Source organism: Danio rerio, chromosome 16 (genome assembly GCF_052040795.2).
Source record: "Danio rerio strain M-AB ecotype USA chromosome 16, GRCz13ab, whole genome shotgun sequence".
Lineage (NCBI taxonomy): Eukaryota > Metazoa > Chordata > Actinopteri > Cypriniformes > Danionidae > Danio > Danio rerio.
Genome location: NC_141036.1, coordinates 46,173,996 through 46,199,812, shown reverse-complemented (window position 1 = coordinate 46,199,812; position 25,817 = coordinate 46,173,996). Strand labels below are relative to the sequence as shown.

General features: G+C 34.3%; 1 protein-coding gene and 1 long non-coding RNA gene across 4 annotated transcripts in view; one reads left to right on the top strand and one right to left on the bottom strand.

The window, feature by feature from the left end:
• nagpa (N-acetylglucosamine-1-phosphodiester alpha-N-acetylglucosaminidase) overlaps positions 1 to 25,817 on the bottom strand; it is a 33,795-nt gene that overhangs the window by 4,282 nt on the left and 3,696 nt on the right. For 2 of the 3 annotated variants that reach the window (NM_001109715.3, XM_087286139.1), the window contains 9 exon segments: positions 1,218 to 1,299; positions 8,049 to 8,180; positions 8,337 to 8,465; positions 8,676 to 8,723; positions 10,593 to 10,792; positions 10,867 to 10,995; positions 14,474 to 14,582; positions 14,730 to 14,869; positions 20,848 to 21,330. In NM_001109715.3, the coding sequence (NP_001103185.3) occupies positions 1,218 to 1,299; positions 8,049 to 8,180; positions 8,337 to 8,465; positions 8,676 to 8,723; positions 10,593 to 10,792; positions 10,867 to 10,995; positions 14,474 to 14,582; positions 14,730 to 14,869; positions 20,848 to 21,330 (1,452 nt within the window). 3 annotated transcript variants of the gene reach the window in all.
• LOC147840382 (uncharacterized) lies at positions 11,419 to 14,154 on the top strand. The gene is made up of 2 exons (XR_015511994.1): positions 11,419 to 11,980; positions 12,263 to 14,154. It is a non-coding gene; the product is annotated as an uncharacterized LOC147840382 (long non-coding RNA).

Genomic DNA, 25,817 nt, shown 5'->3' with positions numbered 1-25,817 from the left:
CACAAAAAATGTACACAAGGGAAAGTAAAAGTAAAGCAACTAGTTAATTTACACAACTTTGTTTAACAGAACGTACTACAATTAAAACATAATCCCATTTATAACACACTTGCGTTCCATGCTGAATACACAAGTTAAGATGCACCAGCCTTTTCCCTGATTTGCTCATGGATCATCTTTTGATTGACAGTGTTTACACTTTTAAAAATCTGATTCATCCACAACATTTAATTGACAGGTTTCATTTCAGTTTGCTTTTTTTTGTAGCCTAACGATTAAAACAAACAAACAAACAAAAAAAAAGGTAATGTTAAAATAACAAATGACAATCTCTGTTTATTCAATGTCTGCATTTGCCCCAACATTCTCCCTCTCTTCTCAGATGGAAATCAAAGGTTACCTTGAGCCAACTTTGGCCCACAGGCCCTAGTTTGGGCATCTCTGCTTTAAGATATACAAAAAAAACAACAAGATATAAGCTATAATTGATGTTAAACTTGATCAGTCGTGGTGATTTAAGCATGCTCGCTAATCTCAACTGAACGCAAACACAATTGATTTGTTTCTTTAATGCCAACTGCCCTCAGACCACAACTCAATACTTCACATTGATTAAAATGTGGGTGAAAGATTAGATGTTGCATTCTGGTCTCCATCTAATAAAATTGACCAAAAGGGAATTTAGTAGAATAAAACGGCTATAAAATGCAAATAAAGTGTGTGTTTTATTTTTTCTAATGTTTTATTTAAAAAATAAATTGCATAAGTTTAAATAAGCACAGCTCTAAAGTTTGTTTAAAGATATTTTTTGATATAAATAACAAACCATTTGATGACATCCAATATAATATTTAATGTGTTGTTACACTTTAACAATTTAAGAAGGTTTTTTATGCTCAGATTTTTGAGCATTCACACTTTTAATGCTTAAAGAACAACATTTTTTATTATATTGTTTTGACATAACTGAATGCTACACTTTTAAAAATCTATAAAACAAAAAATCCCATGACCAAACACCTAATTTTTGTATAGGAAAGCACTGTATAAATTAATAAAATGTGTAAAGAAGTGAAGACTTTATATCTAAAGTAGAAGCAAAGGGGCACATATTGACTGGTGTTTGTGTGTTTGTGTGTTTGTGTGTTTGTGTGTGTGTGTGTGTGTGTGTGTGTGTGTGTGTGTGTGTGTGTGTGTGTGTTTTATTGAACACTTACTCTGATAAATAGGGTCTGGGAGCCTGAGCTTCCTCCTCTTGTCTCCATTCCCTCCACATCTGGGTAGCCAAGCAGTGACCAGCTGAAAGATATGAGAACAAAACAATGTTTTTTTTTTTTCCTTTTTTTTTTTATAAAATGCCCTGTTACGACAACAACTCTCCCTCATGAGCATATTTCTCCTTTCACCCCTTTCCTAACTTCACATGAAACTGTGGAAACAAAGCAGAAAATATTAAATCAGTACTGTCCATGAAATCGAAATGTTTTGACCCAATTGTGGCTTTAGACATAAAGGTACAAGCACTTTATCAAAATGCGTTTTTATAAAAAATAAAAATAAAAATAAAAAGTTGCAACATTAAAAGTTTAGCTGACACAGAAGTCACATGCAGAACAGGCGGCTTTAATAATTGCTCAATGTGTAAATCCTGATGAGCTGCTAGTTTACACAATGTGTACAGAGAAATCATCATGCCATGATCATGTGGATTCCCATTGAAACAACTAAATTATTCATTATTCATATTGGACACTGACACAGAGTCAATAGAACAGGTTTAGCCCTGCTCATATCATTCTTAATAATAATTCTAAATGGTAACCAGCATTATTAAAAAGAAGTGAAAGTATCACAGAATGATACCAGAATATACTTGTATCTTCCAAATGTTCTGGATGTTAGTCTGTGCATGACTACGCATACGTTAAAGTCTAGCATCACAGTTCACTGCAGCTCACCAGGGAAAAAATGGTGAAAAATACAAAAGACAATCCATGTACATTCTTCTCTGAAGTAAATACGGCAACACTGTTGTGTCGCAACTGCAAGTTAGTTTGCCTGTCTTTAGTGATCTGGACTTGATAGTCTTGTTTTAGTTCAAATTTGACTCAATGTTGTGTTTAAACAACCCAGCCTTTTATAGTGTCCCAAAAAGCATAGCTTTAAAAAAAAATTGTAGTCCAACGAAGAAGGCCATACAGCATTCGAATTATAGCCAAAGATTTTGTTATAGCAGAGTGAATAAATAGTGAATTTTCTAATTAACTATATTGTAAAGACACATCAAGATAAATTCAGATAAAAAATCTGTAATTTAAAATTTTTTTCAGCAGCTGGGGTGCCAAAAAAAACCCTGTAAATTGTAAAGAAATTTCTATAATTGAATGTCCATTATTCAAAGGTAAATTTCTGTAATTTATTGGCCATTATTTTACATTTTATCTCCAGCACCCCAGTGCCACTGTAAAGAAATTACAGAAATTTTTTACAGTGTATGTATAGATTAAAGTATATATATATATATATATATATATATATATATATATATATATATATATATATATATATATATATATATATATATATATATATATATATATATATATATATTGTTGCATGTAAATAGAGTGACAGTTTTGGGAATGCCCCAATGATCAGAGTGCATGGCTTAAGTCAAACCATCTTTTTTTTCTTCTGTAAAATCCTCAATCATGTGGTGTCATTAAGATTATTTTGCTACTCTGTAAAGTCAGAGCCTACCTTATTCAAAATCGCAAAGCATGTTTTATATTTACAACTCCTAATTGGGCTGTTTCTGATAGCATGCATCCAATAACCAATGAGAGAGAGACAAACTTCACCTATCAGAGGTTGTGTGCTCTTATATTCAATACACGAGCCCATCACAAAAGTAGAGCACTGAAAAAAAAAAAAAAAGTTGTACACACATATCCATATTATATATACAGTGCATCTGGAAAGTATTGATAGTGCTTCACTTGTTCCACAATTTTTAATGTTACAGCTTTATTTCGAAATGGATTACATTTATTTATTTATTATTACACACAATACCCCATAATGACAATGTGAAAAAAATACTTTTTGAAATTGTTGCAAATTTATTAAAAAAAAAAAAAAAAACCTGAAAAATCACATGTACATAAGTATTCAGGATTGTCTCGAGGCACAAGGCTGGGGAAAGTTACAGAAAAATTTCTGCTGCTCTGAAAGTTCCAATGAGCACAGTGGCCTCCATCATGCGTAAGTGGAGGATGTTTGGAACCACCAAGACTCTTCCTAGAGCTGGCCGACCATCTAATCTGAGTGATTGGGGGGTGAAGGGCCTTAGTGAGGGAGGTGATCAATAGCCTTACGGTCACTCTGTCTAAGCTCCAGCATTCCTCTGTGGAGAGAGGAGAACCTTACAGAATGACAACCATCTGTGCGGCAATCCACCAATCAGGCCTGTATGGTAGAGTGGCTAGACAGAAGCCACCCCCCGACTGGAATTTGCCAAAAGGCATCTGAGGGACTCTCAGACCATAAGAAACAAAATTCTCTGGTCTGATGAGACTAAATTTGAACTCTTTGGAGTGAATACCAGGGGTTACGTTAGGAGAAAGCCAGGCACTGCTCATCACCAGGCTAATACCATCCCTACAGTGAAGCATGGTGGTGGAAGCATCATGCTGTATGGATGTTTTTCAGCAGCAAGAACTGGAAGACTAGTCAGTATAGAGGGAAAGATGAATGCAGCAATGTACAGAGACATCCTGAATGAAAACCTGCTTCAGAGTACTCTTGACTTCAGACTGGGGCGACGGTTCATCTTCCAGCAGGACAATGACCCAAAGCACACTGCCAAAATATCAATGGAGTGGCTTCACAACAACTCGGTCAATGTCCTTGAGTGGCCCAGCCAGAGCCCAGAACTAAATCCTATTCAACATCTCTGGAGAGATCTAAAAAAGGCTGTACACCATCACTCCGTATCCAACCTGACAGAGCTTGAGAGGTACTGCAGAGAGGAATGGGCAAAAAATGTCAGACAGGTGCGCCAAGCTTGTGCCATTATATTCAAAAACACTTGAGGCTGTAATTGCTGCCAAAGATGCATCAACAAAGTATAGAGCAAAGGCTGTGAATACTTATGTACATGTGATGTTTCAGGTTTTTTATTTTAAATAAACTTGCAACAATTTCAAAAACTCTCTTTTTCATATTGTCATTATGGGGTATTGTGTGCAGAATTTTGAAGAAATAAATCAATTTAATCCATTTTGGAATAAGGCTGTAACATAAAAAATGTGGAAGAAGTGAAGCGCTATGAATACTTTCCGGATGCACTGTATATATACAGTATATAGACAATTTCAATGTGGTGATGTCATTGGCCCATGAACACTTCCTGCTTGTTGTCAAACAGTTTAATTTTTGAAACAAAAAGCAGTAACTTAACATTCATACAGCAGTCATAACATTATTTATCAATATGAAGGCCTTTTTGGATTTTTGGAAGCTATGAAATTTAAAAATATAAAACAGGAATTACATTTGGATCATCGTTATTGCAGAACAGAACGCAAATTAGAAGAGTCACCTGACAACATTGATCATCCTCCGTATTTTTGGCCAAATTTCCTAGTATGTGGTTTCGGAGGATTATGCTGTTGAAAATCAATTGTAACTGTCCTTAATCAATTTAATCAATTTAGATTTTCAAATAGGACATACAACAGTGTAGACGATTTCATTTAACTTGTGTTTCCTAAAAAAACGTTTTGGAATTGGACATTTTTCATATTTGAAAAATGAACCTTGTTAAAGTGAAGTTATTTTTCCAGTTACAAGTTGCAAAATATGGTCTTTTGGGATGACATTTGGAGTTCAGAACATTACAGTTGTCACATTGTTTCAATAGATCAAGGAAAGAATAAATTGAATATTCTCCTGCTATGAAATCCTTCACGTGAAGGGAATAATTGAGGAGGCTGTCATACCGAAGACAGGCAGAGATGAGCAGAAAGCTCCTCACGTGCTCAGCAGATGGCAGATTTGGATCATAATGAGCCCGAGGTGTCAAGCGAAGGGCTGATGCTGAACACAGGGGGTTTGGGCTTTATTATTCTTCTGCAGGGAAGCTTGGGGATGCATCTTCTTCTCACGTTAAATGACAGAGGTCAGAGAGTTGGGACAAAATGAGCTGACAGTTTTTTTTTTCTTTTTAACACAAATAGCTTCTCTGTCACAGAGGTCATCAGCAACATGAAGGGCTGCTGCGTAGACTGTGATTCTGCAGGGTCTCTTTTCTCAGCAGCTCTTCTGCAAACAGCCGGCAGCTTTGTTTATCACACACCGTTTGACAATGTGTGTGCGAGTATGTGTGAGCATGCAAGTCTCAGTAGGGTAGTTGAATTTGTGACTGTGAATAGACAGCGATGGAAATTTAGAAATATTAAAAAGTATATAAAAAAAAAGAGCTTGCGTTTCATTAATTATTTATGCGATATTGATTTTTTAGAATAAAGCAACATTTCCATTTTTACAAAATTAAAACAATGGCAGTTAAAGTCCACATGAACTGGAAGCTGTGACAGTTTTTTTCCAATGTATTGTGACAGTTACTAGAAAAATGGAATATTAAATGTGAAACAGAGGACTTTTAAACAAATGTTATTGTATAGATGATTATGAAACCATATTGTAAATAGAGTTATAAATAGAGTTTTGTTAAAAGTTTAATAGAGATGGATTGTTGAAAACAAAAACATGTTTACAATTATTTAAGATCTACAACCCAATATTTCAGCGAATTTAAGACTCAAGGCCTAAAATTTTGTTTTTGAAATTTGAGACATTTTATGACATTTTAAAACCTTGTGGACACTCTGTAAAACATAGTTTAGCCTAAAAATTAATATAAACCTCTGAAATCATGAAACACTTTTGTTATTTTTAACCAAGAATGACAATAATATTTGCTTAATAAATTGTGACAGAAGAAATGCTGTTGTCAGGTCTAAGCCACTACTCATTTGAATTATTTATGTATTTATGTATTACTACTTTTTAGTAATATATATATATATATATATATATATATATATATATATATATATATATATATATATATATATATATATATATATATTGCACTCATGATTTTTTTTAAAGTATTACAGCGCTTTGTAAATGCCTATTATAACAATTTGATGAGTTATTACAATTGCAGAAATCCCCATTAGTTTACACACTAAAAAAATGTAAAGACAAAAAGTCAAGAGAACAAATGTTTTTATGTTGCTTTAACCTATTTTTAATAGTTTTTTACACAAACACATACAGCTGGGAAAATAAGTATTGAACACGTCATGTTTTTTCCTGGGAATGATATTTATATATAAAGGAGCTGTTGACATGGAATTGAAACAGATTTTGGTAAAAACACAAGCAATACAAACATAAATATAAAACAAAAAATAACTGAAAAATGAATTGTGTAATAACAATGAAATGACACAAGGAGAAAGTACTGAACAACTGAAATGTATTTCATACTTTATATCAAAGATGCTCAGAGTAGGGCTAAAGTTGGCCCATTGTAACCTTTTGATTTTGCCCACCATCCCATCTGACAGTGAAAATGATGAAAAGGGTTGGGGACAAATGATTTTAACACATGCAGAGATCATTATTTCTAATTTGACGTAACCTTTTTTTGTTTGTTTTATTGCTGAGCTACAAAATAAGCAAACTGTATTTAAATGTTAGAATTAAATGTTGTAAATTAATCAGATTAAAAAAAAAAGTGTAAATACTGCCACTCGACAGGTGAGCAAATCAAGGCAAAAACTAGCGTAATTCTGTTATCAATGAGGTTTTATTTTTTAATGTAATATGTTCATTATAAAATTATATACAATTCTGTATTAGTTAATATAAAGCAATGATTTATAGTCATTTTTAAACATTATGAAAAAAAAAAATTTGGAAATTACCCATGCTAACTATAAATACCATTCGACCCACTAGCCTCAATCAAGCTTGGTTTGTGGCCCTTCAGAAAAAAAAAGTTTGAGCACCCCTGCTTTATATAAAAGGCTTTTTAATGATGGCAGCTTCAAGACACCTCTCATATGGAGAATGAAGTTACATGCATTGGTCAAGTGTGAGTTTTTTTGGTCTAGATGGTTCTGTGGATCTCGTCTATCAAATCTGACTTTTATTTAGTATTTTCTATTGGATCCAAGTCAGGTGATTGGCTGGGCCATTCTACAGCTTGATTTTCTTTCTCTGAAAGCATTTGAGTGTTTCCTTTGATGTGTTTCAGATCATTATCTTGCTGAAATGTCCACTCAGGTTTCATCTTCATCATCCTGATAATGTAGATGTTGTACTGAAGCAACTTTCATTTACATATTAATTTACACTGAGGAATGGCAGATGGTTGCTGAAGAAATTCTAAGAGATTTCGGCTGCTGTCTGGACATTCACTGACTTTCTACACCTCCCTTTCTTCATTTGTTCAATACTTTTTCCCTGCATCATTTCATTTTACTACACATAACTTCATTTGTAACCTAATTAGATTGGTTTTCTCTGCATATTTGGATTTCTTTGGTTGTCATCAACATCTGGTGAAAATTCAAGTCAACAGCACCTTTAGAAAAATGTTTTCTGACAAAAATGGTGACGTGTTCAATACTTATTTTCAACTATAAATCAATTCTTTTTTTAAAAACACTATTACTGCATTAAATGGATGAATGAAATGAACAGCACTTGTGAAAATCAGCTCCAGCAAATCATGGCTCAGTGAAAGAAGGCTCATATTTCAGTCAAGTTGCGTGCCATGTTCAACAGTAGAGAGGTTTGGACAGACGCACACATATAGAAGGACAATGAGGAATGCTGATGGCTGAAGCTATAAGTAGAGAGAGTTATGTGCTGAGAAAGTGTGAACATTACCACTGATCTATAGAGACGTCACACCAGGAATGTGTTGTTTGCATGTCGTGTGAGTGCTAATAGGAGCTGGATCATACCTCTGTGAAGGCTGATGTTTCTCTCTCCCTGGTATGTGGTGTTGTAGCTTCCAGTGGCGGCGTCACATGGGCACATGTCCTGGCACTGGCAAAGCTGCTTACAATTCAGCCCATAGAATCCAATGGGGCATTCTGGAAACGCAAAGAGAGCATAGTGAGATTATCTGCTGCAAAATTAAAAACATCTTTTTATGGTTTGTTATAACATGTAAGATAACTCTCAGGTCAAGTCTGCAAAGTTTGACTCCATTTACACCAATTTAGTACATTAGAGATTAGACTGCACACCCCGCTCACAGGAGTCTCCATGGAAGCCAGCAGGACAGGTACACCGGCCGTGGACAGGATCACATGAGCCTCCATTTGCGCATGTGCATGTCTGATTGCAGCCATCGCCATACAAACCTGCTGTGCATACTGCAAACATACACACAGACAGTTCAACGTAGAAGTATGACGGCACTTCAGATGAACTTACAGGTCCAAAATCAATATATGACCATTGCTGACTGTAGCAGATATGTTGCAACCAACAGAACTCTTATATAAGAGTCTAACAGCAAATAGCCGGTCAGCTTTATTTGATAGTCTGAACCAGTATGACAGCCAAGCTGATGTAGTCTTTACCTTGGCTGCAGTATAAACCCATCCATCCAGCATCGCAAACACACCCGTCTGTTCAAGAAATCAAGTATAGGAGAGAAAGATAGAGAGATAGGAGAGTTACAAAACAACAAACAGTAGAACAATCTGCTTTTATTCACTTTAACAGAAGCAGTGTTAGCTCACATTATATTCCTGATTATTTCTCTGAAAATAGCTGGCAATTTCATGGTCAAAACATTACATATATAAGGAATAACTGACCACAAGCCATTTATTCATTCATTCATTTATTTTCAGCTTAGTCCCTATATTAATCAGGGGTCCCCACAGCGGAATGAACCGCCAACTTATCCAGCATATGTTTTACGCAGTGGATGCCCTTCCAGCTACAACCTGCACTGGCAAGCATTCATACACGCTCATTTTCACTCATACCCTACAGACAATTTAGCCTACCCAATTCAACTATAGCACATGTATTTGGACTTGTGGGGGAGACCGGAGCACCCAGTTTAAATTAAATTAAATTAATTAAATTAAATTAAATTAAATTAAAATGCATTAGATTCAATGAAATAAAATTAATTTAAATTAAATTAAATTAGTTTCCCAGAGATGGGTTGTGGCTGAAAGGCAAATTATATTGAATTAAATTAAATTTAATTTAATTTAATTTATAAAAGAGAATAGAACACAAATGAAAAGAAATAAAGCTATAAAAATAGAAATAAAATACAATAAAACAGAAACATATTTTATATATATTTTTATGTAATGTTACTATCTAAAAACAAATTTAAATACATTTTATTTTTGTGAATTAAATAACTTAAATCATTCGACACTATAATTGCTTTAAGAATGTAAGGAATAGCTGACAACGAGCCATTTAATTACTAGAGTACATTTACATCAATGCGACATTTAAATGCATTATATTTAAGTAAATAAAATTAAATAATATTTATTAATTATAATATGAAAGAAATAAAACAAAACAGAATAGAAAAGAAATAAAATGAAATAAAACTATAAATATATGTATTAATAATTTTAATAATTTTAACATTATTTTATTTTATGAATTAAATAATTTGAATCCTTCAGCATTGTGAGGTGGTACTGCAATGCTGTCATGACCTGCTTGGAAATAGCTGTTAATTTTCTCTCAACCGCCTGTAGTATAAACTGTATATATTAATGACTTCAATCAAAGTGTTACCGTAATGTCCCATAATGTAATATTAGTGCAATTATAATGTGTTATTTTTATAATGCAACAGGGAATTTATTGTATTTTTTATTATAATCTAGTTTATCAATGGCTAGAATTATTATTTAATTGTATTTTATGTTCATAAGAATACAGAAATATTGCACAAGTATGTAAGGAATAACTGACAATGAGCCATTTAATTATTATATAATAATGTATACCCGAGTTGGAGTCACATTTTGAAGGCATTGTTCACATGTTGTATTTCAGTTGTTGTAGAAATAGCTCCTAATAAATATCATACTAAGAATTAATTTTATTAAATTTATTTTTGTTAAATTTAATTTTAAAATAAGAAATAAAATACTTAAAAAATAGAAATAAAATTAAAATAAATCAAACAAAATAGAAAAAATATTATATTTTTTATAATTTAAATATAATATTAATAATTTTTATTATTAATAACATATTTTATTTTTTGAATTAAATAACTTAAATTATTCAACGTCATGATAGAGAAATAGTGCTGTCAAGACCTTCCTGGAAATCATAAAGCTATGTGTTTCTCTGAAAATAACTGCATGCCCTATAAATGTTCAGCCAATCTGAATCAAGCATTTAACATCATGTGGTATAAACTTTTACATTAAAGGCTTCAAGCAAAGTGTTACCACAATGTCCCATAATGTAATATTAGTCCAATAGACAGTGTGACTCACTCTCAGTACAGATCCCGTGTTCTCCACATTCAGCCTGGCATGTAAGATTGGCACATCCAGGCGTGCTCCAGCCATGCTGACACACACACTGGCCCTCCACACATCGCCCATGCCCACTGCAGTCCTCCGGCTGGCACAGTCTCTCGTGAATACACAGCACAGTGGATATGGCCCGCGGGCAGCGCCACTTTGAAGGGTTGCTGGAATTAATACAGAAATATTAGGTGCATATTGTAGCTCATTTATGTATATTTTGGCTGTTGTATTTACACACCAGTGGTCTGAAGGGTAGCTAGCCAGGGATCCGTTGAGGACATAAGTAGCTGATCCGCCTCCATCCAGATTAATAGCGTTCATGACATTCTGATCCTTTAGAAACTTTGCCACCTGCCAGAGGTTCATCCTTCAAAGACAGTGCTTTACTAAACCCGTGTAAAGCACACAACTCTAAAAATTCAACTGTACCAGAACTGCAGATGCGCCCAGACCATTCTCACTGTGGTTATATATTTTTTAAACAAAGCTGAAATTCATGAAAACTAAGCTGCAAAAATGGAGAATTCATAAATGAGATGCTTCATCCATGAATACACAAACATGATTGATATGCTAATTAGTGATTCATAATAAAAGTATTTTATTTAAAGATATTATGTATGTTTAATTAAAGTGGTATAACAAGTGAGCTTTAATTTAAAATAGTTTTGGTAAACCTTTTATGGTTTAGTTTTTAGTTAACTAATTTCTGAACAAATACATTGGCAAATTAAAATCTGTATATGTTAATCTTAATAAACGGACCCTGGGCTGACATGAATCAACAATGAATAGTTTGATTTTATTTAAATCAAGTGAACAAAGATTAATAGTGCAACAAATGTAAAGTTCTTTATCATTTAATATTATGCTAGTTCATGCATTAACTAGTTGTATTTTAATTAAATAAAGTTAAAGATTAATAGTGGAACAAACAAAATGCTTGTTGTATTTAATATTATGCTTTAACTAATGTATTTTTTTTGTAAGTTGTTCCTGTTTATTGTATTGTTAATGTATTAATTAACATAAAGTGAATTTTGAAATTTTATTGTGCCCTTTTGGGGTGATTTGTTCTGCAGCATAATGAATCTACAACACACAATTGAAGTCAGAATTATTAGCCCCCCTTTGAATTTTTTTTCTTTCTTTATTTAAATATTACCCAAACAATGTTGAACAAAGCCAGTGAATTTTCACTGTATGTCTAATAATATTTTTCCTTCTGGAGAAAGTCTTATTAATTTTATTTTGGCTAAAATTAAAGCAGTTTTGAATTTTTTAAACACCATTTTAAGGACAAAATCATTAGCCCCTTCAAGCTATATATTTTTTGATAGTCTACAGCAGGGGTGTCCAAACTTTTTGGGCCGAGGGCCAGATGCAAAAAATACAACGTTGTCGCGGGCCAAATTTTACATACATCACACAGACACGCGCATATATATATGAACTGCTGCTTAATTGAATGCATGTAATAGCGACACCCGGTGGTTATTTATTGAATTACGTTCATTTTTGTATAGCGGGCCAGATTCTATTGATATTTATAAAAAGCCTCGCGGGCCGCCACAAAACTGATTGCGGGCCGCAGATGGCCCGCGGGCCGTAGTTTGGACACGCCTGGTCTACAGAATAAACCATCGTTATACAACAACTTGCCTAATTACCATATTCTGCCTAGTTAAGCTATTTAACCAAGTTAAGCCTTTAAATGTCACTTTAGGCTGTATAGAAGTGTCTTGAAATATATCTAGTAAAATATTATTTAATATCAAAATGGCAAAGATAAAAGAAATCAGATATTAGAAATGAGTTATTAAAACTATAATGTTTAGAAATGTGTTGAAAAAATCCGCTCTCTGTTAAACAGAAATTAGGGAAAAAAATAAACAGAGGGGCTAATAATTCTGACTTCAACTGTATATACCACACCACACTTAAGATAAACATTACACTACATTAATAGAACTAAAAACAGCGGCTACTCATTAAAAGTCAGCAAATCAATAGCACAAGGAACAAATGAAAATTTAAATCTGTTGGCCTTGCCAAAGGGACCTTACACTGAGATCCTGTGGGAAAGGTTTGAAATGAATCAAAAGAGGATGCATTCTTTAACACCTGAATTTCATAAAACATGGATAACCCAGGCACTTTCACCCCTAATACTTTGCTGCAGTTATTTAAAACCTTAAACCGTGAGTTCTTCTGTTTTAAAAAAGCAAAGCAACAAATCAGTGAAAAGGCTCAAATTGATTCTACATAAGCCTTTTAAAGACCAACCATCAGAGTCCTATTAATATATATCTTAGCTAATTTCCACGGACAATAAGGACTTTGTTAGTCTGTCCTAAAATTGTTATTATTATCAAAAATAGTACCTACAGTTGAAACCAAAAGTTTACATGCACAAAAGGAACATAACCATTTGTAAAAAAAAATGTCTGAGGGTAAATTGTATTAAACGTTTACTATTTTAGGTTTATATTTTCTTTTAAACTGTATAAATGTTTTGGGTATCCTTCCACAAGCTTCTCACAATAGTTTGAAGGAATTTTGGCCCATTCCTCCTGACAGAATTGGTGTAATGGAGTCAGATTTGTTGGCTGTCTTGCTCGCACAAGCTTTTTCAACTCTGCCCACAAATTTTTTATAGGATTTAGTTCAGAGCTTTGTGATGGCCACTCCAAAAAATTCACTCTGTTGTCCTTAAAGCACATTTTTACTAATTTGGCAGTATGCTTAGGGTCATGGTCTGTTTGGAAGACCCATTTGTGGCTAAGGTTTAATTTCCTGGCTGATGTCTTGAGATGTTGCTTCAGTATTTCTACATAATGTTCTTTCTTCATGATGCCATCTATGCTGTGAAGTGGACCATTCCCTCCTGCAGCAAAACAGCCCAACAACATGATGCTGCCGCCCCCATACTTCACAGTTGGGATGGTGATCCTAGGCTTGTAAGCTTTCTCCTTTGTCATCCAATTGTAACACTGGTCATTATGGCCAAACAGTTCAATCTTAGTTCCATCAGATCACAGGACATGTCTCCAAAAATTATTCTTTTACCCAGTGTAATTTAGCAATTTGTAATCAGGCTTTTCTGTTGATTATGGCTTGTTGATTTTCCCATGTTGTCACACAAGGAAGCAGTGTGTTTGAGGTTTTCCTTCAATACTATTCAACAGCTGTGCCTCCAAATAACTCAAAAATTGTCAATTAGCCAGTCAGAAACTTCCAAAACGTTTTCACTATCATCTCAGCCTTTTCAGAGGCATAATAATCTTATTGTATGTAAACTTGACTTTTAAGAAAAGTTATAACAATTTCTAAAAAATATCTCTCTCATTATTTTGCTATTAAGCATAACAGAAAAAAATTTGATAATCCTGACTTACCTAAAAGGCAGTGCAGTGTATGTAAACTTCTGGTTTCAACTGTAGGTACTGATAACTTTTGACTAATTTGAACTTGTGCTGCACCCATGCTGAATATATTAAATCAAAATGACAGTAAAAATAATAATTTATTTCGATGATAGGGAAGTTAAAATGTCAGCATCATTACATTAGTATTCAGCGTTGAATACTAATTACAAAATTCCTGATTTGCTGCTTAAGAAACATTTCATCTTAATTAAAAATATAAAGTTGTGCTGTATAAAAACTGAATTCAAAATATCATCGATAAATTTAAAAAGAAAACATTCATAAAGAAGTGTTCTAATTTGTCTTTTTGAGAAATAAATCTCGGACAGGATCATTCTGGACTTTTTTTCTGGGTAAGAATCAATGTTTACAGCGATAAACAGCTGAAATCAGCTCAGGGTCAAAGTCCATTCTCACCCTCGTACATCCGTCTGACCATCGACGTGGAAGAGGATCAGTTTTCCCTCCTTATCATGACCGACTGCCGTACGGGCTGATATTACATCCACAAAGTGCCTAAAATTTCCTACAACATAAAGTTGACAATATTCTATTCAATACTTCACTATTAAGCTTCTGAGTATGCATGTGCTTAAATGCAGCAGGACTAAGAAGTAGATAAACAACATTTATTATATAATCGCACTTCTGAGGGGATCCTGTTCAATCTTACCGGTCTCCTGTGTTTTGTCACATTCTGCCTGGATGCTTTCATTGATGTAGATCTCACCCTTTCTCAGCAGCCACACCACACCACTGATCAACTGCACGAAGGGGTTTTCCTGATCTAGAATGTCATCCTCTGACAGGTAACTACAAAAATACAGAGCACAAAACACAAGAAAGAGGGAGAGAGTAAGATGGGGTGATGTGGCCTTGATTCTATACTTTATCAAGACACTTTTAAATGGCAAGAATATGTATAAAAAGTACAATGATAAATTCGATTCTTTTTTCTTTAGCTGTAGTGCCTCATTTGAAACATTTCAAAAGCATTACCCTTACATTACTGTTCTAAAGTTTATGGTTAGAGGTCAACACCGTTAAATGAACAAATAAATAATAATAATAAAAATATTTAGGGCAAAATTATTAGCCCTTCTGTGAATTTTTTTCTTTTTCAAAAATTTTGCAAAGTTTTAATAACTAATTTCTAAAAAACTCACTTCTTTTGTCTTTGCCATGATGACAGTATATAATATTTTACTAGTTGTTTTGCAAGATACACTATAATATTTAGCTTAAAGTGCAATTTAAAGGCTTTACACCTGGTATTAATATTGATACTGGTATTAACTGGTAAGCATGTTTAGTTAATTTGGCCAGTAGTGTTATGAGTTCTATAGCATGGAGGACGCAACCTGCAAAAACAATAAATAAATAAAAATGCAAATGAATAAATAAATCCACAAATCTCTGCATAAATAAAACAATAAAGTAATAAATACGCAAATGTATATAAATCTACAAATTCCTGCATAAATAAATATATAAATAACTATTAGTGCGATTAAATAATTATTTTTATTTTTTAACATTTATATATTTATTTATGCAGGAGTTTGTAGATTAATATATATATATATATATATATATATATATATATATATATATATATATATATATATATATATATATACACACACACACACACACACACACACACACACACACACACACACACACACACACACACACACACATTTGCGTAATTATTACTTTATTGTTATTTATGCAGGGATTTGTGGATTTATTCATTTATTTGCATTTTTATATACAGTATAGTTAAAGTCAGAATAATTAGCCCCGCTTAGAATTTAGTTTGTTTTCTTAAATATTCCCCAAATGAGGTTTACCAGAGCAAGGACATTTCGACAGTATGTCTGATAATATTTTTTCTTCTGGAGAAAGTCTTATTTTTTTTATTTCGGCTAGAATAAAAGCAGTTTTGGATTTTATTAAGAACCATTTTTAAGATCAAAATCATTAGCCCCTTTAAGCTATTATATCTAGTAAAACATTATTTACTGTCATCTTGGCAAAGATGAAATAAATCAGTTATTAAAAATGAGTAATTAAAACTATTATGTTTGAAATGTGTATGAAATGTGAATCTCTCCGTTCAACAGAAATTGGAGAAAAAAAATAAACAGGGGGGCTAATAATTCTGACTTTAACTATAAAAAATATATATTCTTTGAGTTTTTTTAATTAAAACAGTCAAAATGCAATTACTTTTTAACATTGTAAATGTCTGGCACTATTCATAAATGTAAAGTGTTTTTTAAAAAGTATAATTTTTTTAACAATAAATTATTTAATAAAGAAAACCTTACAAACTGCAAGCTTAAACTTAACTTATAAAACATTTTTAAGGGTCCATTGATGAACAGAACCATAAAATTAACATCATGTATTTGGAATAGAAATTGGACATTGTAAATATCTGGCACTTAATAACAGAATAAAAGCATTCATTTCCTTTAAAATGAATTATTTAATTGAAACGAGTCTTACAAACTGCAAAGTTGTTAAAGAGAAAGTTCTCCCAAATTCTTAATTCTTAAAATCATTTACACAATATAAAAGAAGATACTGTGAATAATGTTGAAAACATGTAACCATTGACTTCCATAGTATTTGTTTTTCATGCCATGGAAGTCAATGCTTTCAGGTTTCTAACATTTCGAATATATTTGGTGAACTACCCCTTTAACAGTATTGTACATCACACTACAGCCCAGCAAAACAACACCTGACAGACTGCACTATGGACAAAAGCAATAAAGGCATTTTCAAAACTAATAAATTCCAGGTACTTCCTTTACAAAATGATTTGAAAAGGCAATAATTGTCTGGAAGAGCAGTAAAGTATAAATATTAGCACAACCAAATGCACAAAGACCTTGCGTTTGATCTCATTACAGCTAGCCTGACGTTATTTCAGTGTAAGAAGACAAGCATTTGAATTAAAAATACACCTATTTTAACAGAGTAAATGTAAATGTGTATATAAACATTATATCTTTAGTTTTGCTTACGTGCTTGAAGCTAACAGGTACTTAAATCCATAACATTTTTATCTTTTAAAGGGATAGTTCACATAAAAGGGAACATTTTTTAGCATTTAGTGTTCCTTAAATTGTCATCACAAACCTGTCTAAGTTTATTTCTCCTGAACACTAAATTGTATTTTGAATGACGCTGGAATGGATAACCATTGACTTCCATATGGTATTGGTTTTTCCTACTATGCATGTCAACGATTACGGGTTTCCAGCTTTCTTCAAAATATCTTATTTTATATTTAACAGAAAAAATAAACTCATAAAGATTTAGAAACCCCTTTAAGGCTGATTAAATAGTGAGTACATTTTCATTATAGAGTAAACTATCCTTTTAACAACACGCTTATCCAGAAGTTCTGTCCTTATATTAACTATAAAAACTATATTTTAATTCTTTTGTCAGCAAAAACTTCACACACAGTAAATAACCCATTGTTTTCCTGGCAGGCCACATGAACCATTTCATATTTTATGACTCTGTTTTGCATTCCTTTAAGCTCATCCACACGAATGTCCAAATTTTCCAAACAAACACCTTATCTTACACTAGAACATTGCGGTTAAAGACCTTTAGCGTCATAATGAATGACAGACTGAGACACCCCGGGTACATGTAGTTCCAAAGTACTGCCTATTATTAAGGGCACTGGTGCGTTATGCAATTTTGCTGTGTTTTTGTAAGGTTTCTATTTTAGGAAACAGATGTTCTAAGGGCCCTACGTTCCCACGACTTCCTCCAAACTCTGCACCCGTATTTACATTGAGGTTTGACACACTAGCCTGCAGTGGAGGAAACGTCTGTGTGTTTACGAATGTATGCTAATGCGAACAGATTGTACAAATGAACACACATTCTACTAAACATCTTCCTTTGTGTTTCACAGATTAAATATAGAATATGGACATATCATGCTATTTTAATCACTTTCAGGGGACTTTTGTATACATTCTTTTGTCTAATTTTACTACAGTAGACTTCATAATTTTACGGTTAACTTCATTTTAAGTTTTAAATTGTAATGTTACATTTTGTTTGATAAATGTATGGACAATAAAAGGATCACACTATAATGAAAGCAACACATAAAACTACAGAATGTATATTAAAATAATATGAAATGTATTGTTGTTTAGCTTTTTGATGCTATTAAATTCAAAAGTTCTATTAAACCCAAAACTCAATAAAAGATAGTCCCAATAGAAGATACATCATAGAAAACTGGAAACCATCAACTTCCAGAGTATTTGTTTTTGCTTACTATGGAAGTCAATGGTTACTGGTTTTCAGCTTTCTTCAAAATATCTTCTCTTGTCTTTAACAGAATAAAGGTGAGTACATTTTCACTTTTGGGTGAACTAAGCAATATACACTCACTGGCCACTTTATTAGATACACCTGTCCAACTGCTCGTTAACGCAAATTTCTAATCAGCTAATCACATGGCAGCAACTCAATGCATTTAAGCATGATCTGCTGCAGATCAAACCGAGCATCAAAATGGGGAAGAAAGGTGATTTAAGTGACTTTGAACGTGGCATGGTTGTTGGTGCCAGATGGGCTGGTCTGAGTATTTCAGAAACTGCTGATCTTCTGGGATTTTCATGCACAATCTATCTCAAGGGTTTACAGAGAATGCTCCGAAAAGGAGAAAATATCCAGTGAGAGGCAGTTCTGTGTGTGCAAATGCCTCGTTGATGCTGATAGCAGATAGAAAGGCAACAGTAACTCAAATAATCACTCGTTACAACCGAGGTGTGCAGAAGAGCATCTCTAAATGCACAAAACGTCCAACCTTAAGGCGGATAGGTACAGCAGCAGAAAATCACACCGCATGCCACTCCTGTCAGCTAAGAACATGAAACTAAGGCTATAATTCACACAGGCTCATTCGGACATTCAAAGCATGAATCCATCCTGCCTTGTATCAACGGTTCAGGCTGCTGGTGGTGGTGTAATGGTGTGGGGGATATTTTCTTAGCACACTTTGGGCCCATTAGTACCAACTAAGCATCGTGTCAACACCACAGCCTACCTGAGTATTGTTGCTGACCATGTCCATCCCTTTATGACCACAGTGTACCCATCTTCTAATGGCTACCTCCAGCAGGATAACGCGCCATGTCATAAAGCACAAATCATCTCAGACTGGTTTCTTGAACATGACAATGAGTTCACTGTACTCGAATGGCCTCCACAGTCACCAGACTCAATCCATCCAATAGAGCACCATTGGGATGTGGGGGAACGGGAGATTCGCATCATGGAAGTGCAGCCGACAAATCAGCAGCAACTGTGTGAAGCAATCATGTCAATATGGACCAAAATATTTGAGGAATATTTCCAGTACCTTGTTAAATCTATGCCTCAAAGGATTAAAGCAGTTCTGAAGGCACAAGGGGGTCCAACCCAGTACTAGTAAGGTGTACCTAATAAAGTGGCCGGTGAATGTATGATTTTAATTTATTTCCATAGCCTTTTCTAAATATTATTTATTTTCTAACCTTAAATGTCCAATATTTTGTCATTTTTAAAAAACATTTACATTAAGTTGATTTTATTTCATCTTACTATAACCAGCAGGTGGCAGCATAGTTCTGTCTTTGTCAATGAATCTTTGACTCACTTGTTTCATTCAACATGTCATTACACATCAAGAAAGTTGCAATCTTGACAGATGTGAATGTACTCAGGATGATTGCCAAGGGTGTCAATACCAGGTAATAATGTTTTGCTTCAAAAGACCTTAAAGTATAGTCAAAACTCCAGAGCCATGGGCATTAAATATGTGTTGACTTTATACGTTTTCCAACTCTCAAAGTTCCAAATAAACTTTAAAAATAACCAAGAACAGTTTTCATCTAAGAATTTCTTTAAATCCAGAACACTTCTGTCAGGATTCTGATCAGGAAATCAGAACACATTACACCTATCCTCAGGTCTTTACACTGGCTCCCAGTTACATCCAGAATAGATTTTAAAGTGTTATTACGTGTCTATAAATCACTAAATGGCCTAGGAACTCAATACATTACAGATCACTCAGATCTTTAGAATCAAGTAAATTAGAAATTCCAAGAGTTCAGTCAAAGCAGTGTGAATCTGCCTTCAGCTACGACATCCCAAACTGCTGGAATCAGCTTTCAGAAATGATCAGATGTGCTGCAACATTAGGCACATTCAAATCAAGACTGAAAACACATCTGTTTAGCTGTGCCTATACTGAATGAGCACTGTGCTACATCCGACAGATCGCACTATAGTGTCTTTCTTTACTTTTTCGTTCCTTTAAAACATGTTTTAACACTTTTTAATATTTTTTTTTATCTCTACTGTTGTTTTATTATTGTTTTATACTCGTTTCTTTTATTCTTGTTTATGTAAAGCACTTTGAATTATTATTGTATATGAAATGTGCTATATAAATAAACTTGCCTTGCTTAATATTCTACTGATGAAGCAAACTCATGTCAGGGTGGTGAGTAAATTCATTTAAATGTATTAATTTTTGATTAAATTATCCTTTTAAGTGTGCACTACAGATAGAAAAGCTCAACTCATTTTAGGGAGGTCAAAAGTACACCAGCTCCCGACCAGGAAAGACTAGCTCAATTTTGTATTGTTATTGGCTCTCCACACAAAAACAAACCCTGTGGTAATGCAAAACATCACGAGGGCCAGGAGAAAGACTGCAGAGAGAGAGAGACTGTGGGCTGCGTGCTTACCCAAACACCAGTGTCCCATCTTTTCTGATGCCAAACTGAGCGTTTTGAATTCCTCCGCTGTTCCTCACCAGTTTCCCATCACTTATGATATTCCCTAAACACTGTCCGGTATGAGTGTCAAAGTAACCTCCGTTCTGGGCAACCAGGCACTTTCTAGTTTTGGCAGTGACCTCCACCAGCTCTCTGTGATTGCGCGCACATCCTCCAGGGCCTCCTGGTTCAAGAACCGACACTGATCTTAGTGGGTCGTGCACCTCTGTGATGTGCCCGCTCACCCATCTGTGAGTGCCAGAGTCGTCTGTGATGTCCGAGATGAATATATTTGACTCCAACACTGGCGAGTTGGAGTGTTTGCTTGCTGCCTGGGTTTCATGGGTTACAGTGCCGTGGGCGACAGGCTGGCAGTCCCTCACGTAGCGGTGAGAATGAGATGGACCGTGGGATTTGGTGTAGGGTAACAAGAGGTCGTCATCCGAGGAATGTCTGCCAAGAAAATGAGGAAAATTAACATGATTAAATCAGAGGAATAATGAACGAATTGTGTTAAGCTAGTTAGGTGAAATTGGAGAATGTGTAGAAGTGGTGGGAATCTTTTTAGCGACTTAAACATTTGAGTCACGATGCAATCCCAAATTATTATATTGACTTAATTTTTTCCCTGATTTTTCAGCTGTGCAAATTTATATTTACAACTTTAGGTTTCAACCAGAATTGGAGTTTCTATTTTTTTGTTTATGACTGGATTCCATTTATTCCATGTACAGAACTCCCAATTATTGATTTTATTAACAAAGTTATATTCAGCATGAACAAGCACTGAATGTAACATTGAAAAGGCCGATTAAAAAGAGCAGCTATAATAATAATAATTCCTTACATTTATATAGTGCTTTTCTGGGCACTCAAAGCGCTTTGCACAATGGGGAAGGAATATCCTAATCCACCACTAGTGTGCAGCATCCACCTGGATGACACGACGGCAGCCATTTTGCACCAGACCGCACCAAACACCAGCTGATTGGTGAAGAGGAGACATTATGATATGGGGAGGGTTAGGAGGCCATGATGGACAGAGGCCAGTGGGTAGATTTGGCCAGGATGCCGAAGTTAAACCCCTACTCTTTTTCGAAGGACATTCTGGGATTTTTAACGACCACAGAGAGTCGGGACCTCGGTTTAACGTCTCGTCCGAAAGACGGCGCCAACTGAGCAGTATAGAGTCCCCGTCACTATTGACCTTATTCTAAAATGCGGAAGTGCACCTGTTTTCGCGATTGTCTTAGAACTTCCGATTCAGTCTGACTAGGGAGAAATGACTAGGAATAATAAACGGCAGAAAATGGCCAAACTACATGCTCAACAAACAAATGTTTGCATGACTACAAAGACCAAGTAGCATAATATAATAAGAAAATATTAAATTGCAACATCAAGAAGCGTAACGAGCAGTTGTTAACGTCAAAAAATGAATGGAAGTGAATGTGACTGGAAGTCACGAGACAAAAAGATTCAAATGGCAGCACCCGCTCGACAGCTGAGAATAAGGTGAATACTGGGGCATTAGGAACCACACAGACCACAGGTTGAGCGCCTCCTGCTGGCCTCACTAATACCACTTCCAGCAGCAACCTAGCATTTCCATGTAGTCTCCTATCCAGGTACTGACCAGGTGCAGCCCTGCTTAGCTTCAATGGGCGACCATGTGAGAGATGCAGAGAGCTAGCTGCCGGCAATGCAAAGCTATGAAGACAAAAACTGTTTCAAGAACAATCTATACTCATGGCATGGCGACATGGTGGCTCAGTAGTTGGCACTCACAGCAAGAATGTCGCTGTTTCAAAGTCTCGGCTGGGTCAGTTGGCATTTCTGTGTGGAGTTTGCATGTTCTCCCCATTTTCATATGGGTTTTCTATGAGTGCTCCAGTTTCCCCCACAGTCCAAAGGCATGTGCTATAGGGAAATTGAATAAACCAAGTGCGTAGGTTTGCAATTGATATTGGCGGGGATGGGGGAATCGAGCACGGGTGTGTGTGTGTGTGTACGTGTTTTTGTGACATATCAGGACACAAATCTGTATAATGACAAAGGTATGACACAGGTATTTCAAAAAGGAGGTGAAATATGAGGACATTGGTGACGTCTTCATTTTGCAAAAAGCTTATAAATCACACAGGATGAGTTTAATCAGAGAGTAAAGCTGCACACAGTCTCCTGTGATGGTTGGGTTTAGGGGTAGTGTGGGGTGAGGGCAATACATTATACGTTTTGGACCGTATAAAATGAATGGAAAACTATGTAATGTCCCCACTTTTAACAAAAACAAACATGTGTGTGTATATACAGGGTGGGCCATTCATATGGATACACCTTAATCAACTTGTTGAGAATTTCAAAAGAAAAGCAATGTTGTGCTTGGTTTTAATGTATCTTTATTCTTTCATGAGTTATTTACAAGCCCCCTCACATATACTAATGTGCCACAAACAGGACTATAATATCACCAACATTCCCATTTTATTAAGGTGTATCCATATAAATGGCCCACCCTGTGTGTACACACACACACACACACACACAATTATTTATTTAATTGCTTAAAATATATTAATTAATCCTCTCTTCATACAATTTATTACGTTTCAGGTCCCTAGCCAAGACGGGGTTCTGGTGGTTCGAAAGACCAAAAGTTGAATAATTATTATTAATTATATAATTATAATTATTATTTTTTTCTTATTATTCAAATGGCTACATTCTGACCGAGAAAAGCTTAATGTACTGGCCAGTTTGTTATTTGCCTGTAGGCTTCAGTGTTTAATTTAAAACAAGTTTTAACAGATTTCTAAAAATGTAAGGATAGATGATTATAAATGTGTATTTTAAAAATAAGAATCTTTTCATATTTTTTATTATTTTATTTTATTATTAAAACTGTTTAAATGCACATTTGTAAATAAACATTGAAAATAGTAAAATAGTGTGATAAGCAATTTGACAAAATGGTTGGAAATATTTTTTGTTACATCAAAAAGTGTGGTTATGGTAACAATCCAACAAGATATTACAGCAAAAATGAGTTCTTAAAATGTCACTAATATAAATATGCAATATTTATACCTCATAGAAATCAGGCAAATAACTGCAAAAAGGTTCAGTTTTTCAGAAAACAAATAGCCAACCTTTTAAAAAGCTGCTACAGGCCTGATAGTGTAATGTTAAAATAATGTTTATTGACGGATAGTTTAATAATAGTGCAAATACAACACGTCTCATATCAGTATTATGCCTTTACTATACACAGGCTGTATTTTGTCTGACAAACTGTTTCAACGAAATTGGACATGCTACAGATTATGAGAACTGGATCATATACTTTAACTGTTTATTCTGCAGTTAGTTTTCACAGACTAGCCTATATCAGTCCGCTATAATGTTAGACTATGCATTAAAGCGAAGGAAAGCACTAGCATTAACGGCATTATCATGATGGACTCATTCAGTGGTGAACTTGTGTTTTGTGACTTACACTTTCGTTGAAAAAAAAGCTCCTTATGACCACCTTATTGATTGGCACAGCCAATCAAAATGTTCATATGTGTTTTGGGGCGGGAGGACTCAAGGAGAGAACGTGACTGAACCCTTTCTGAGAGTCTAGGTTAATGTTGAAAATTAGATTTTTAAAAAATTTTTTAAGTGGATTAAATTATTGGTGGGGACAGTTCAATGGTCGGTGAATTGCAGCTGAAAGGGCATTCGCTGCGTAAAACGTTTAATGGATAAGATGGCGGGTCACAAAATTTTTTTTATATAATAAACCCACATCTATCAGACAGCCACCCATATTGCTATAATATGTGTACATATGATAATATATGCAAAACTTAAACCTGAACAGACAAAGTCAAATATTGAAACTGCCCCTGAGCCAGGGGATGGTTGCAATAACACACAGGGACAGTTGCAACCTTTATCAAAATGTAATAACAACATTTTTCATGTAGGTAAAAAGACTAAATGTAAATTGGTTATATTTGTTAAATTGGCCATATAAATGCAGACAAGTACAAGAACAAGCAACAACCATATTTTGGTCATTAATCAGGCCTACAAAAAAATCTGAAAAATATTTTTACTGAATATCTAGACTGAACCTTGACTAAACTACTTGTAATGATGCAATGAATTAACCCAATAATAAATCTTTGAAATTAAATGACAACTGTATTAAAATACAAATTGTACATCATTAATATGACAAGCTTTTAAATCAATATTGTGATAAGGGTAAGCATGCTGCAACTGTAACAACTCTGTCAACCATGATTAAACTATATGTTAGGTAGATACATTAGCTTTAACACTTGATTGCTTCACCTTTTTGAAGCTTAGAAAACAGTTATTTAAATTATACAAATAAATAATGATTTTTGAATGTTTCTTTTTCCCTAAACATTAAAAAATACCTTTTCTTTCCTAAAGTTGGTCACCTATGACTAGGGCCAGATGGAATCTGCAGTCGTTTTTTGCTATTTCTGCTGAGAATTTTGGTAAACATCTGTGGATTCCTGCAGAATTATTTTGGTATCATAACTAAACCTTAATAAGTGAAACAAAAATACTATCTTTTTAAAAACCGAATAAATATAAAGTTACATACGTTTACTCAAGTAAAAAAAACATAGTTAATGATGGACTAAAAATCTGTGGAAATCTGCGGAATTCTGCGCACGCAGATTTCCTGTGGGCCTACCTATGACCAATTACTTTCAGGTTTTAACTGAGAATATGTAGTATGAATATCATCACTCTAGCTGATTCCCGAATAAAGGAATAAGTCTTGTTGCAACTGCCCCAAGCACATAATGATATTGACTAATTTGTCAAGCCATCTTTTTCAATCTTGTGCTTTCTCCTCGGTTTTGTTGTGTGTGTTACTCACTATAGAAGAGATAACACAAGATAGAATGATT